Source organism: Dendropsophus ebraccatus, chromosome 14, assembly GCF_027789765.1.
Source record: "Dendropsophus ebraccatus isolate aDenEbr1 chromosome 14, aDenEbr1.pat, whole genome shotgun sequence".
NCBI classification, from domain to species: Eukaryota; Metazoa; Chordata; class Amphibia; order Anura; family Hylidae; genus Dendropsophus; species Dendropsophus ebraccatus.
In genome coordinates this window covers 37,059,942-37,072,661 of record NC_091467.1, presented here as the reverse complement: position 1 = coordinate 37,072,661, position 12,720 = coordinate 37,059,942, and the positions used below count along the sequence as shown (strand labels likewise).

The 12,720-nt window shown below is 44.6% G+C and overlaps 2 protein-coding genes across 5 annotated transcripts in view; one reads left to right on the top strand and one right to left on the bottom strand.

Moving 5' to 3' along the window:
* TBC1D16 (TBC1 domain family member 16) overlaps positions 1-6,539 on the bottom strand; it is a 53,024-nt gene extending 46,485 nt beyond the window's left edge. The window contains exon 1 of one of the 4 annotated variants that reach the window (XM_069952919.1): positions 6,185-6,539. The gene's annotated coding sequence lies outside the window, so the exon portion shown is untranslated. The remainder of the gene's footprint in view (positions 1-6,184) is intronic. The other 3 variants (XM_069952916.1, XM_069952918.1, XM_069952921.1) reach the window with 3 other exon arrangements.
* The window catches only part of CCDC40 (coiled-coil domain 40 molecular ruler complex subunit), a 44,806-nt gene continuing 38,098 nt past the window's right edge, over positions 6,013-12,720 (top strand). The window contains exons 1-2 of the mRNA XM_069952915.1: positions 6,013-6,733; positions 10,411-10,471. Coding sequence (XP_069809016.1) covers positions 6,600-6,733; positions 10,411-10,471 — 195 coding nt within the window. The 5' untranslated portion in view covers positions 6,013-6,599. The remainder of the gene's footprint in view (positions 6,734-10,410; positions 10,472-12,720) is intronic.

Sequence of the window (12,720 nt, the reverse complement as noted above, 5' to 3'; positions counted from 1 at the left end):
GCATTTGATTAGCGCTGGCTGCTGAAGTTGGATAAAGCCCTAAGGCTATGTGGAAAACATGGATATAGTCATTGGCTGTATCCATATTTTCCAGACAACCTTGGAGCTTTATCCAAGTTCAGCAGCCCCTGCTAATCAAATGCCGATCGTTCAGGTTCAAATGGACTCGAACCCGAACCCGATTCGCTCATCTCTAATAAACAACATTACAGTTTTATGGTAAGGTTCATTAAAAACATGGTGATACCTAACATGCATCTTTTATCATTTTTGTTGTTTTTCTTTTTATTTCGTTACACTTTTTCCTTTGTCCCCTCTGTGTACTTCAGTACTTCAAAGAGAATGTACCTCGCTTTAAAGGTACATTGCGTTAAGATATTTACATCAATAGACTGTCGCCAGCAGCGCTGTCTTTTTTTTTTTTTTTTTTTTTGAACCGCGGCCCGGTTACTACGTATGGTGCCGCACTGTTTCGGTCACCGTCCCGGCCTGAAGCACTGGAGGAGAGTCCGCTGGCCCCCAGTGTGAGAAAAACCCCTTCCCTCTGTGACGTAGCTCTATTAGAATCAAAGGAGCAGCATCACAGAAGGGAGGCGGTTTCGTTGCACTCCAATGCTTCAGGCCGGGACGGTGATGTAAAAATCAGGTCTATTGATGTAAAAATCTTAAAGTGATTACCTTTAAAGCAAGGTACTTTTGCTTTAAAGCCCTCCAAGGGAACAAAGGAAATACATTGGAACTGGTCCACAGGTTAAAAAAAAAAAAAAAAAAAAAAAAAAAAAAAAAAAAAAAAAGGCACTGGCGCCAGTATGTTAATGTAAAAACCGTAACGGGATGTACCTGATGGTACATTTGCTTTAAAGCGAATGTACCATCAGGTGAATTCGCTTAATTGTAGAATATCAATAGAACGGCGCCGGCACAGAGAAGCCAGGGCCGTGGTCCTTTTTCTTGTATTTTTGATTGAATATTGATTCTAATGGAGCTGAGTCACAGAGGGGCGGGGTTTCCTCCCACTGGGGGCAGGCCGGCCCACCTCCAGTGCTCCAGCCCAGGCTGGTGCCCGGCAATAGATCGGCGAAGTTCATGTGAAACGGGCTGCGGTAACAGCTTCCCCACGCCGGAGCCATTCTATTGATATGGTACATTCACTTTAAGCTGCGATCAGAGTTGATCACTGGTATAGTACACTACACTTCTGTCATGATATAGAGGGGCTTTGGCCCTCTATGACAGCTGAGCTCCTGCTGTGATTATGTGTGTACACTGTAAAGTGTATTGAGGACAATACACTTCATGTTGTGAGAATGATTGATATATCAATATAAGTTATCGGATTTGTTTAACAAGGAGGTGTCAAGGATTTAGAGCTGTGAAATAACTAACTATGCTACAACGTCTCCTTGTCCAGCATTGAATGCTTCTGTTTACTTACCTGGATGAAATTCTGCCAGTAACAGTCTGACCTCGCTGCAGAACTCGGAGGCCCCACATATCATCAAGGTAAGCAAACAAAAGCAGTGGGGCAGAATGCTGGCCCAGGAGAGGAGAGGATGGGACAGTTGGTTATTCAAGGGTAAAATAACTTCTGAACAGCTGCTGTTACCCTGCATTCTCGCCAGTTTTAGCAATTACACCCATAAATGACTAAAAAGGGTTAAAAAATGCAGGTACAGCAGAATTTCAGAAGGATCATTTAAAGGGACTTTGAAAACCTAAAAAAATAAACTTATCATGAGAATTTCTGCAATAATCTTTTGTCACTAGTAGAGAAAAGTTTGGCAACCTATTATTTGTGCGGATATGCTTACACCTACATATGTATACTGGAATTAACCTCTTAAGGACGGAGCCACTTTTCGTTTTTGTATTTTCATTTTTTCCTCCTTGCGTTTAAAAGGCCATAGCACTTGCATTTTTCCACCTAGAAACCCACATGAGCCCTTATTTTTTGCGTCACTAATTGTACTGTGCAATGACAGGCGAGAAAAACCAGGAAAAAAAAAAACAGAGAAAACCAGAAAAAAATTCAAAGTGTGGTAAAATTGAACAAAAAAAAAAACGCATTTCTTTTATTTGGGGGGTATTTGTTTGTACGCCATTCACCCTGGGGTAAAACTGACTTGTTATGCAGGTTTCTCAAGTTATTACAACGATATATAACATTTATAACTTTTATCTGATGGCCTGTAAAAAATTCAAACCATTGTTAACAAATATATGTTCCAATAGCTCCATTCCCAGGCTTATAGCGCTTTTATCCTTTGGTCTATGATGCATATACGACGTATTGATCGCTTTTTATTAAATTTTTTCTGGATTTGCTGCAACCAAAAATGTGCAATTTTGCACTTTGGGATATTTTTTGCGCTTACGCCGTTTACCATGCAAGATCAGGAATGTGATTAATTAATAGTTCGGGCGATTACACACGCGGCGATACCAAACATGTTTATTTTTTTTTTTTTATTTTTTTTTTTTTACACTTATGCTAGAAGCCCCCCTGGGGGACTTCTAGTATAAGTGCACTGATCTCTCATTGAAATCTTTCCTGTATAGTTATACAGCAAAGATCAATGAGATCGGCACTCGGATGCTTTCGGCTACTGCAGCCAAAAGCATTCAAGTGCCGAGCCGGGATCAGCGCCATTTTGGCGGAGACCCTGGCCGAAGCAGGATGTGTGGATCGCTCCTCCGGGATCCACCCCACTAGACACCATGGACAGCTGCATACAGTGATCGGATGCAGCTGTCAACTTTGACAGCTGCATCCGATTACTGAATTAGCGTGCACGGCGATCCGACCGTGCCCGCTAATAGCCGTGGCCTCGAGCTACACGCGGCACCCGGGATCGCGGCGGTTCAGAGCGGGGTCGACACGCAGCCCCGCTCTGAACACTTATTGCGGACGCATTGCGTACCGGTACGTCATGCGTCCATAAAAGGTTAAAGGGGTTGTCCAGCAAAATTCCTTTTCTTTCAAATCAACTAGTTTCAGAAAGTTATATAGATTTGTAATTTACTTCTATTTAAAAATCTCAAGTCTTCCCATACTTATGAGCTGCTGTATGTCCTGCAGGAAGTTCTCTTTTCAGTCTTACACAGTGCTCTTTGCTAACATCTCTGTCTGAGACAGGAACTGTGTAGCAGGAAATTCCCCCTAGAAAACCTCTCCTGCCCTGGGACAGAGATGTCAGCAGACAGCACTGTCAGACTGAAAAGAAAACATTTCCTGCAGGACATACAGCAGCTGATAAGTATGGAAAGACTTGACATTTTTAAATAGAAGTAAATTACAAATCTAGATATTTTTCTGAAACCAGTTGATTCGAAAGTAAAAGATTTTCACTGGACAACCCCTTTAAAGGATATGCAAAACAAGAGTCCGTGGAGCCTCAGTTACGAGTCTCAAAACACGGGATAGCCAGATATCTCTAGCCTGTTGCCAACGGGGTGCCTCCATGATGGGGAGAGCACCACACCACCCTGATAAATAACCCCTTAAGTCCCACTCGGTTGCGAGTATTGGAACATAGACAGGGAAACAACAGGGTGGCCCCTTTTGTCAATGTCTAACTCAAGGTGCGAGTATTGCGATCATGACAAGGGCTTGCAAAGGCAGGCTTCCACCCACAGACAGCCGTTTCGGGGTTTTTGCCCCTCGTCAGTGTGGGGTAGGATTCTGGCTAGTTGGGGCAATGAAAAATCAACCAACAAAACACAGTAATCACTGAACTCAAGGAGAACAGCGATTACATTTCCTGCAGGACATACAGCAGCTGATAAGTATGGAAAGACTTGACATTTTTAAATAGAAGTAAATTACAAATCTAGATATTTTTCTGAAACCAGTTGATTCGAAAGTAAAAGATTTTCACTGGACAACCCCTTTAAAGGATATGTTTGCAGTTAAAGAGGTACTCCAGCAGGGGGGGGGGGGGGGCACTTTTTTGCTGGGACCGGGGAGGAGGTGGCTGAAAGAAAAGACGTCCACTCACTCCCCCGGTTCCGAGCCGATACGTCTCAGGTCCGCTCAGCCACTCAGTGACAGAGGCGGGATCTGGGCGGATTTGAAACGGATCCCGCCTCCTTCACTGAGTGGCTGAGCGGACCTGAGACGGCGTCAGACACCCGGAAGCGTCCGGGAACCGGAGCGCCGCGATACGGAACCCGCCGCTGGAACCGGGGAGGTGAGTAGACGTCTTTTCCCTCAGCCACCTCCTCCCCGGTCCCAGCAAAAAAGGGCCCCCCCCCCCCGCTGGAGTACCCCTTTAAAGTGGACCTGTCCCAATTGACTGAAGGCCAATAACATTGTCAGGGAACACCCCCTGGGCTATTGAGCCTCACTTACATACTAACAAAAAGACATTTATATCTGTGCTGTGGAGAGGACTGTGGAAACAGAATATGCCTGGAATCACAATGACTAACCCTTCCTAGCCAGGTGCTTATTTACAAACCTGTTTTGCTACTGACACATCAACTTTAAATGGTCGCTGTAACTAAAAAAAAAAAAAATCTTAATTATAAGTCTATGTGGCCATCGGAAAGATATTTGATAATGAGCAAACATGACGCTAATTGTTCGTGTTTACTGATCACGAACAATTTGTCAGATGATCAAAATGGTTATAACAATCATTTTCAAACATTTGTGAACGTACGCAACGTCATTTACACTTTGCTCTTGATAATCTGTACACATGTGCGTAACTCTAAACCAAAACGTACGCAATCTGTACGCAAATGAGTGCAAAAGAAATGCATATGCAACTGCATAATTTACGCTATGCACCTGATGATGTGTATGCATGTGCGTAGACCGAAACATACGCTTCTACTGTTGTTCAGTACTCGTTCGACGCACATGAACCGATCACAATCATTTTTTTTTTATGTTTGTGTTCAGGATCTGAACTGAACATTGCGATGTTCGCTTATCACTAATAATTGACAGCAGGGAATGGAGGCATCTCCTCCAGACCAGAAGGAAGGGGTCACTAGGGATGAGACAGTGATGTCATACCCCAGCCATACCTCATCACTTTATAAGATGGAAATACCCCTTTAAATCTGTGACCCCCAGTAACCTATAGGATTGGGGTGCTGCCTGCAGAGACCACTGTGTTCAACTGCTTCCTCCTCCCCCAATGACTGGAAATCTCCCATAGAGGAGCTCCCCCTGTCCCTGCCTCCCATAGAGGAGCTCCCCCTGTCCCTGCCTCCCATAGAGGAGCTCCCCCTGTCCCTGCCTCCCATAGAGGAGCTCCCCCTGTCCCTGCCTCCCATAGAGGAGCTCCCCCTGTCCCTGCCTCCCATAGAGGAGCTCCCCCTGTCCCTGCCTCCCATAGAGGAGCTCCCCCTGTCCCTGCCTCCCATAGAGGAGCTCCCCCTGTCCCTGCCTCCCATAGAGGAGCTCCCCCTGTCCCTGCCTCCCATAGAGGAGCTCCCCCTGTCCCTGCCTCCCATAGAGGAGCTCCCCCTGTCCCTGCCTCCCATAGAGGAGCTCCCCCTGTCCCTGCCTCCCATAGAGGAGCTCCCCCTGTCCCTGCCTCCCATAGAGGAGCTCCCCCTGTCCCTGCCTCCCATAGAGGAGCTCCCCCTGTCCCTGCCTCCCATAGAGGAGCTCCCCCTGTCCCTGCCTCCCATAGAGGAGCTCCCCCTGTCCCTGCCTCCCATAGAGGAGCTCCCCCTGTCCCTGCCTCCCATAGAGGAGCTCCCCCTGTCCCTGCCTCCCATAGAGGAGCTCCCCCTGTCCCTGCCTCCCATAGAGGAGCTCCCCCTGTCCCTGCCTCCCATAGAGGAGCTCCCCCTGTCCCCTGCCTCCCATAGAGGAGCTCCCCCTGTCTCTGCCTCCCATAGAGGAGCTCCCCCTGTCCCTGCCTCCCATAGAGGAGCTCCCCCTGTCACTGCCTCCCATAGAGGAGCTCCCCCTGTCTCTGCCTCCCATAGAGGAGCTCCCCCTGTCTCTGCCTCCCATAGAGGAGCTCCCCCTGTCTCTGCCTCCCATAGAGGAGCTCCCCCTGTCTCTGCCTCCCATAGAGGAGCTCCCCCTGTCTCTGCCTCCCATAGAGGAGCTCCCCCTGTCTCTGCCCTCCATACAGGAGCATATGGCAGATGTCAGGTCCCATGGAGAATCCGCCCCGTAGCTCCCCGGTAACAGCGCTCCGCATTGCCGACATACCTGCTCCTCTCTCCCGGTGACACCCTGCTCTCCGGCCGCGGGTCACGCTGCCCCGTCCGGCCTGGAGCACGAGCAGCATAGAGTGAACGGGCGGGGCGGATCCGGGTAACCCCTTCCCTGCCAGCCTGCTGCACCAGGATACACGTAAGAGGAGCAGGCGTTGCGGGGCTCCGGTGGCATCAGTAGTCTCGTTACGTACGGGAGCGATGACGGCTCTCTATTACCGGTGTGGGGCGCTACGGCCGGACAGCCCGGCAGAGAGCCACATTACCCCCATAACCCAAAGCCCCGCCGCTGGGGTCCACACCGGCTCCCCCTCCTTTACGGCTCCGGTAAATGAGCCTCCTGGTTCTTCCCCGGTTTATATATCAACAACACAAAGTGGAATGTCAACAAGCTTTAATAACATTACCACATGACAGCAATACCTGGAGAGAAACCCCGCACCCCCTCCCACTGCTTGGATTTTGGTACAACCTGCAGAGGCCACACCTTCTACCGGAAGTTGACAGTGTCGCTAAGCAACGCAGACATGTCTGGAGCACGAAGGTTAGTTGTTGCCTTAATCAATAGCTGATAATTAATGTTAAAATCAATCAGAGTAATTATCGCATATGGGGAACATGATGGCGACGTAAAGCGCGGTAGTAGACTATCGTGCGACTCGTCTGTGCCGAGAGTCAGTGCTGGTAACCAGGGGCAACCGGACTGGCATCAACCAATTGCTGTATAAGACATGAGAGGTGGCCGGCATTTGTATAAGCCCGATACCTGTATATAAGCCCGATACCTGTATATATGCCAGGAATGGGGATGATACCTGTATATATACCCAATACCTGTATATAAGCCCGATACCTGTATATATGCCAGGAATGGGGATGATACCTGTATATATACCCAATACCTGTATATAAGCCCGATACCTGTATATATGCCAGACATGCAGGTGATACCCATATATATATATATATATATATATATATATATATATATATTATACCCGATGCCTGTATATAAGCCAGACATGTGGGTGATACATATATTATATCTACCCGATACCTGTATATAAGCCAGATATGTGGGTGATACCTGTATATATATATACCCGATAACTGTATACATACCCGATACCTGTATATAAGCCAGGCATATGGGCAATACCTGTATGTATACCCGATAACGTTATATATGCCAGCATTGTGGGTGTTATCTGTATATATATACCCGATAACTGTATATAAGCCATGCATGTGGCTGAAACCTGTATATATACCAGGCATGTGGGTGATACCTATCGATATTCCAGGCATTTGGCTGATACCTGCATATATATCCGATACCTGTATATAAGACAAGCATGTGGGTGATACCCATATATATACCCGATACCTGTATATTTTTCAGGCACGTGGACGATACCTGTATATATTCCAGGCATTTGGCCTATACCTGTATATATGCTCAATACAGTAACAGTTCCTGTATAAATGCCTGATACCTATATTTTTCCTTGGGTTTATGCTTGCCACTTTCAAAAAGGGGGCATATATCCACAGCAAACTTCCCAGAGTTCTAGCCAGTATCCATAGCAAAAATCTACATTAGCTTGGAGCTAGAGCTGCAGCTGCATTATGTGGCCGTCCCCTGTCATGACATAGAAACAGGAGAGGAATGCACTAAACACGACTTCTCCCGACTTCTTCTCCTGATCAGTCAGGATCTGAACACTTTTGACATGTCTCTCTGATATGTCAGAAGTTTTTTTTTTTTTTTGTGACAAATTATTTGTAACCGAATGTTATATCATTAGCCATTAGGTGTCGATGCTTCTGCTGCTTATTTGTAACCGAATGTTATATCATTGGCCACTAGGTGTCGATGCTTCTGCTGCTATGACTGTTGTGAATACATGTTCATCTAAGACACACCTGTCAAGCTCAGGTCCTCCAGCTGTTTAGCTGTCCAGGCATGATGGGAATTTTAGTTCTGAAACAGCTGGAGGGCCTGAGTTTAATGCCCCTTAATTCTAAGACAACTGCAGCCTTGGACTGAATACAGGAAATGTGGGCAGGACATTCAGAGCTCTGCTCCCTGTGCTATCAATCACAGTGCAGTAAGAGAAAGCTGGGATGCTCATCATGTCATACAGCCTCGCTCAAGACAAGCAGCAGGCTCAGCCCAGGACCTGTATCTGGACTGATCCTAGCTCAATAGTCTCATAAAGCCTTCCAGCTGCTCACCTAATCTTCTATAACTGGAATAACTGCTGCTGGAATGAGTCAGGATTCAGGTTCTGCGCTGCTTGTACTAAGCCAGCTGTATGACACTATGAGATAAGATATGACCTGAGCACTTCCCGCTGCTTGTACTGAGCCTGGCTGTATGACACTATGAGCTAAGATGAGTCCTGAGCAGTTCTTGCTGCTTGTACTGAGCCTGGCTGTATGACACTATAAGCTGGGAGCAGGTTAACTGCACTGTGATTGACAGCACAGGAGAGCACAGAGCTCTGCATTCCCCACCTACACTTTCCCTATTTTGTCCAAGCCCCACTGTTGTTGAGAAGCAGTGACATCTAGTGGCCAATGTTATAACTTTTAATTAGACACAAAAAACTTTTTTTTAATAAAGTAAATTAAATATGTTAGATATTGATGCCTCTGTCCAAATATGCATAGAGCTGTACAGATATACTGTATATATCCTGCTATGTTGTGTCCCCTGCAGCCCTGGCAGCACTGTAAATTTTCAGTTTATGCCAGACAACCCCTTTAAATTTTTTTGAGACATGTCAACATTATTATGAGTACATGTCACATTTTAATTTAATTTAAAAAACACCAATTCTGCCTCTGTTTTAATTTTATTCTTTTCTTCATGCAATTTAAATGACGTGATTTTTTTCAGGTAAATATGATTACGGTGATACCAAATTTATGTACTTATGTAAAACTAAATGGTTTTCTACTTTTAGGGTAGCTTCACACGTACCACACCCCAGCTGATTTTCTGCTGCGGATCCGCAGCAGATCCGCAGCAGTTTTGCCTATGTGAATAAACACGGCATTTAATCTGCACTGTAAAATCTGCTTCGGATCCGCAGCGGATTTCACAGTGCGAATTTAATGCTGTGTTCATTCATTTAGTCAAGTCTGCTGCGGATCTGCAGCCGAAAATCAGCTGCGATACGATACGTGTGAAGCTACCCTTACGCTATAAAAACCATTTATTGTTTAAAAAAAGTTTGCTCGTCTCTGTTTTTTGAGAGCTGAGTGAGGGCTCATTTAACATGGTATGATATGGTATGTGATGTTTTCATTAGTATCATTCTGGGGTACACGCAGAATTTTGATCACCTTTTATGTCATTTTAGGGAGGCAAGATTAAAATATGTAACTTTGCAGATTTTTTTTTAGGGTGTTCAGCTATGCAGTATAAATCATATGATAACTTTATTGCCAGCGTTGTTATGTATTTGGCGACACCAAATATGTGTAATTTTTCCTAAATTGATCATATGTAATGTTGGACTTGAGGGGTTTTATTTTATTTATTAAATTTTTTTCAGTTTATTTTTTACTTTTAATTTTTTTTTAATGTCCTACGATGGGACATGTATAATGGACGCAGTAATGATCAGTACAGCAGTATATTATGCCTGTCAGTGTTAAACTGACAGGCATAGCAGATCGGACTCTGTCTAAGGGCAGAGCTTGATGAGCTTACGTAGCCAGGACATCTTGGCTACCATCACTGAGCTCCAATAGAGAACAGAGGGAGATTTGGTGGGTGGCTGCTGCAGGTTGCTGGTTTCTGGTCCTGACAGTTGTGGTGGGCGCCTGGCTATGAAATTTAGGACCCTCCGCTGATGGCATGGGCACTATTCCTGTGCCCATGTTAACCCATGTACAAAACTGTACGTCCTTTTGCAGGTACTACCTGCAAAAATGTATCTGTGTGTATCTGGAGGCATTCTGATGCTAATTGCAAACATATCAGTTTCAGTGCAAACTGATACATATTCATAATGTAGTGACTTCTTCCCCTGGCCCAGGGTCTCATGCTTGCTTAATTACATCACCATCCTGAGCAGGCAGACTGGGTCAGATTGCAGGTACACAGCTTAGGTTTTATCTCCTGTATGAGATGAACAAGTTTTGACTCTAAAGCAATTTAAAAATACAAATATTTCTTACATTGACTCCCAAATGTATTCATTTAAGCCCTAGGTCTGAAGCAGAAGATGTCTCTGACACAGAGAATGATGTGCAAGCAAGTGAAGAGGTAAGAGAGGAGACTGAAATAAGTGACTATAATGGTTTATTCCATTCTGTATATTTTATATGGATATCGTATGTGTAACTTTTCATCTAATGGTTGGTTGGTTCCCTGCCTGTTGTCTAGCTTGTGGGGGGTCACAGATGACATTAGGTTGTTTTCTAGCTATTAAATAATGGCATTACAGAGACTTGTGCAGGACTTGAAGTCACAGGCAAGTATTAGGGTATGTTCACACTAAGCAATAGGTGAGGAATTTCCTGCAAAATCTGCACTTAATTTAACACCTATTTACTGGAAATTCCGCCTGTAAAATATGTACAGAGCAATGTCCCATTGTGTTTAATGGTATTTACACTCTGCTGTTCACACGGCGGAATTTACGAGCAGAATGTTCCACCACGAATCTGCTTTCCGCCCAAAGAATTGCAGTGCCTCTATTACCCGGTGCGGGTCCCGTTGCCGCGCCAGCTAATTAAGCACTTCAATGCAGCTGTCAAACCTGACAGCTGCATTGAAGGGCTTTATTACTCACATCCCTTGTGTCTAGTGGGACGGATCTCCCCCCCGCGATGTGATCGCGGGGGGGGAGATCCGTTCTTCTGGTCGTGCCAGGCCTCAGCGTCGCAATGACGCTGATCCCGGCTCGGCAATAGATTGCTGTGGCCTGAAGCAGGCCAAAGCAATCTATCACCGATCAAATGGATCTTTGCTGTGTATATACACAGCATTGATCTCTATGAGAGATCAGTGCTGTCTATGTACAAGTTCCCCAGGGGGACTTCTAGTTAATGTAAAAAAAAAAAGTAAAGAAGTGTTTTTCCCCTTTTCCCACTTTCTAAATATAAATTAATAAATAAACAAATAAATAAACGTATGTGGTATCGCCGCGCATGTAATTGCCCGAACTATTAGATTATCACATTCCTGATCTCGCATGGTAAACGGCGTCAGCGCAAAAAAATCCCAAAGTGCAAAATTGCGCATTTTTGGTCGCATCAAATCCAGAAAAAATGTAATAAAAAGTGATCAAAAAGTCATATATGCGCAATCAAGGTACCGATAAAAAAAGAACACATGATGGCGGAAAAAATTATTTTAAGGAACATATATTTGTTAACAATGGTTAGAATTTTTTAAAAACCATCAGATACAATAAAAGTTATACATGTTATATATCGTTGTAATTGTAACAACTTGAGGAACATGCATAACAAGTCAGTTTTACCATAGGGCGAACGGCGTAAATGCAAAACTCCCCGAAATCAAAACAAAATTTGTTTTTTTTTTTCAATTTCACAGCGCAAATGATTTTTTTCCGGTTTCGCAGAATATTTTATGCAAAAATAATGCCTGTAATTGCAAAGTACAATTGGTGTCGCAAAAAATAAGGGCTCATGTGGGACTCTAGGTGAAAAAATGCAGGCGCTATGGAATTTTAAACATAAAATGGAAAAAACAAAAGCGCAAAAACGAGAATTGGCTTTGACCTTAAGGGGTTAAAGAGGTTATCCAGTGCTACAAAAACATGTCCACTTTCTTCCAGTATATAGGTAACAGAGATGCACACAATAGCTGCTGTTCACTCAGTGTCCCCCTACAGAGGTCACTGAGCATACCCAGGAGCCTTTCCTATTTATCTGAGTAGGATAGGTCCTGTTTATTATGTCCTATCGTCCATAGAGCTTGCTATAAAGCTTATCTCAAAATGCAGTTTAGCTAGGCTCAGGCGAGATTACCAGATATTTCCAGTCTGACACAGTGCTCTCTGCTGCCACCTCTGTCCATGTCATTAACTTTCCATAACAAATTTCTCTCCCTCTGGACAGTTGTTGACATGGACAGAAGTGGCAGCAGAGAGCAACGTTTTAGACTGGAAAGAATACACCACTTCCTGCAGGACATACAGCAGCTTATAAGTACTGGAAGGCTTGATGTTTTTTTTTTAATTAACATAATTTACAAATCTGTATAACCCTTTGAAACCTTTGAATTTAAAAACGAATAGTTTTCTACCTAGACGGATTACACACAAGTTGCAGTAATGCTGCAATTTTTTGTGACTTGCAAGTAACCGAATATACAAAACAGTTCAAATTTGTTAGCAGATTGGGGGACATGTATCAGGCTATGTTCACATTACGTAAAAGTACGGCCGTTGTTGCTGATGGCAACAACGGCCGTACTTTTGGCGCGGTGGAACAATGGCTTACTTTCAATGGGATCCTGGCCTGAGCATATACACATTGTATACG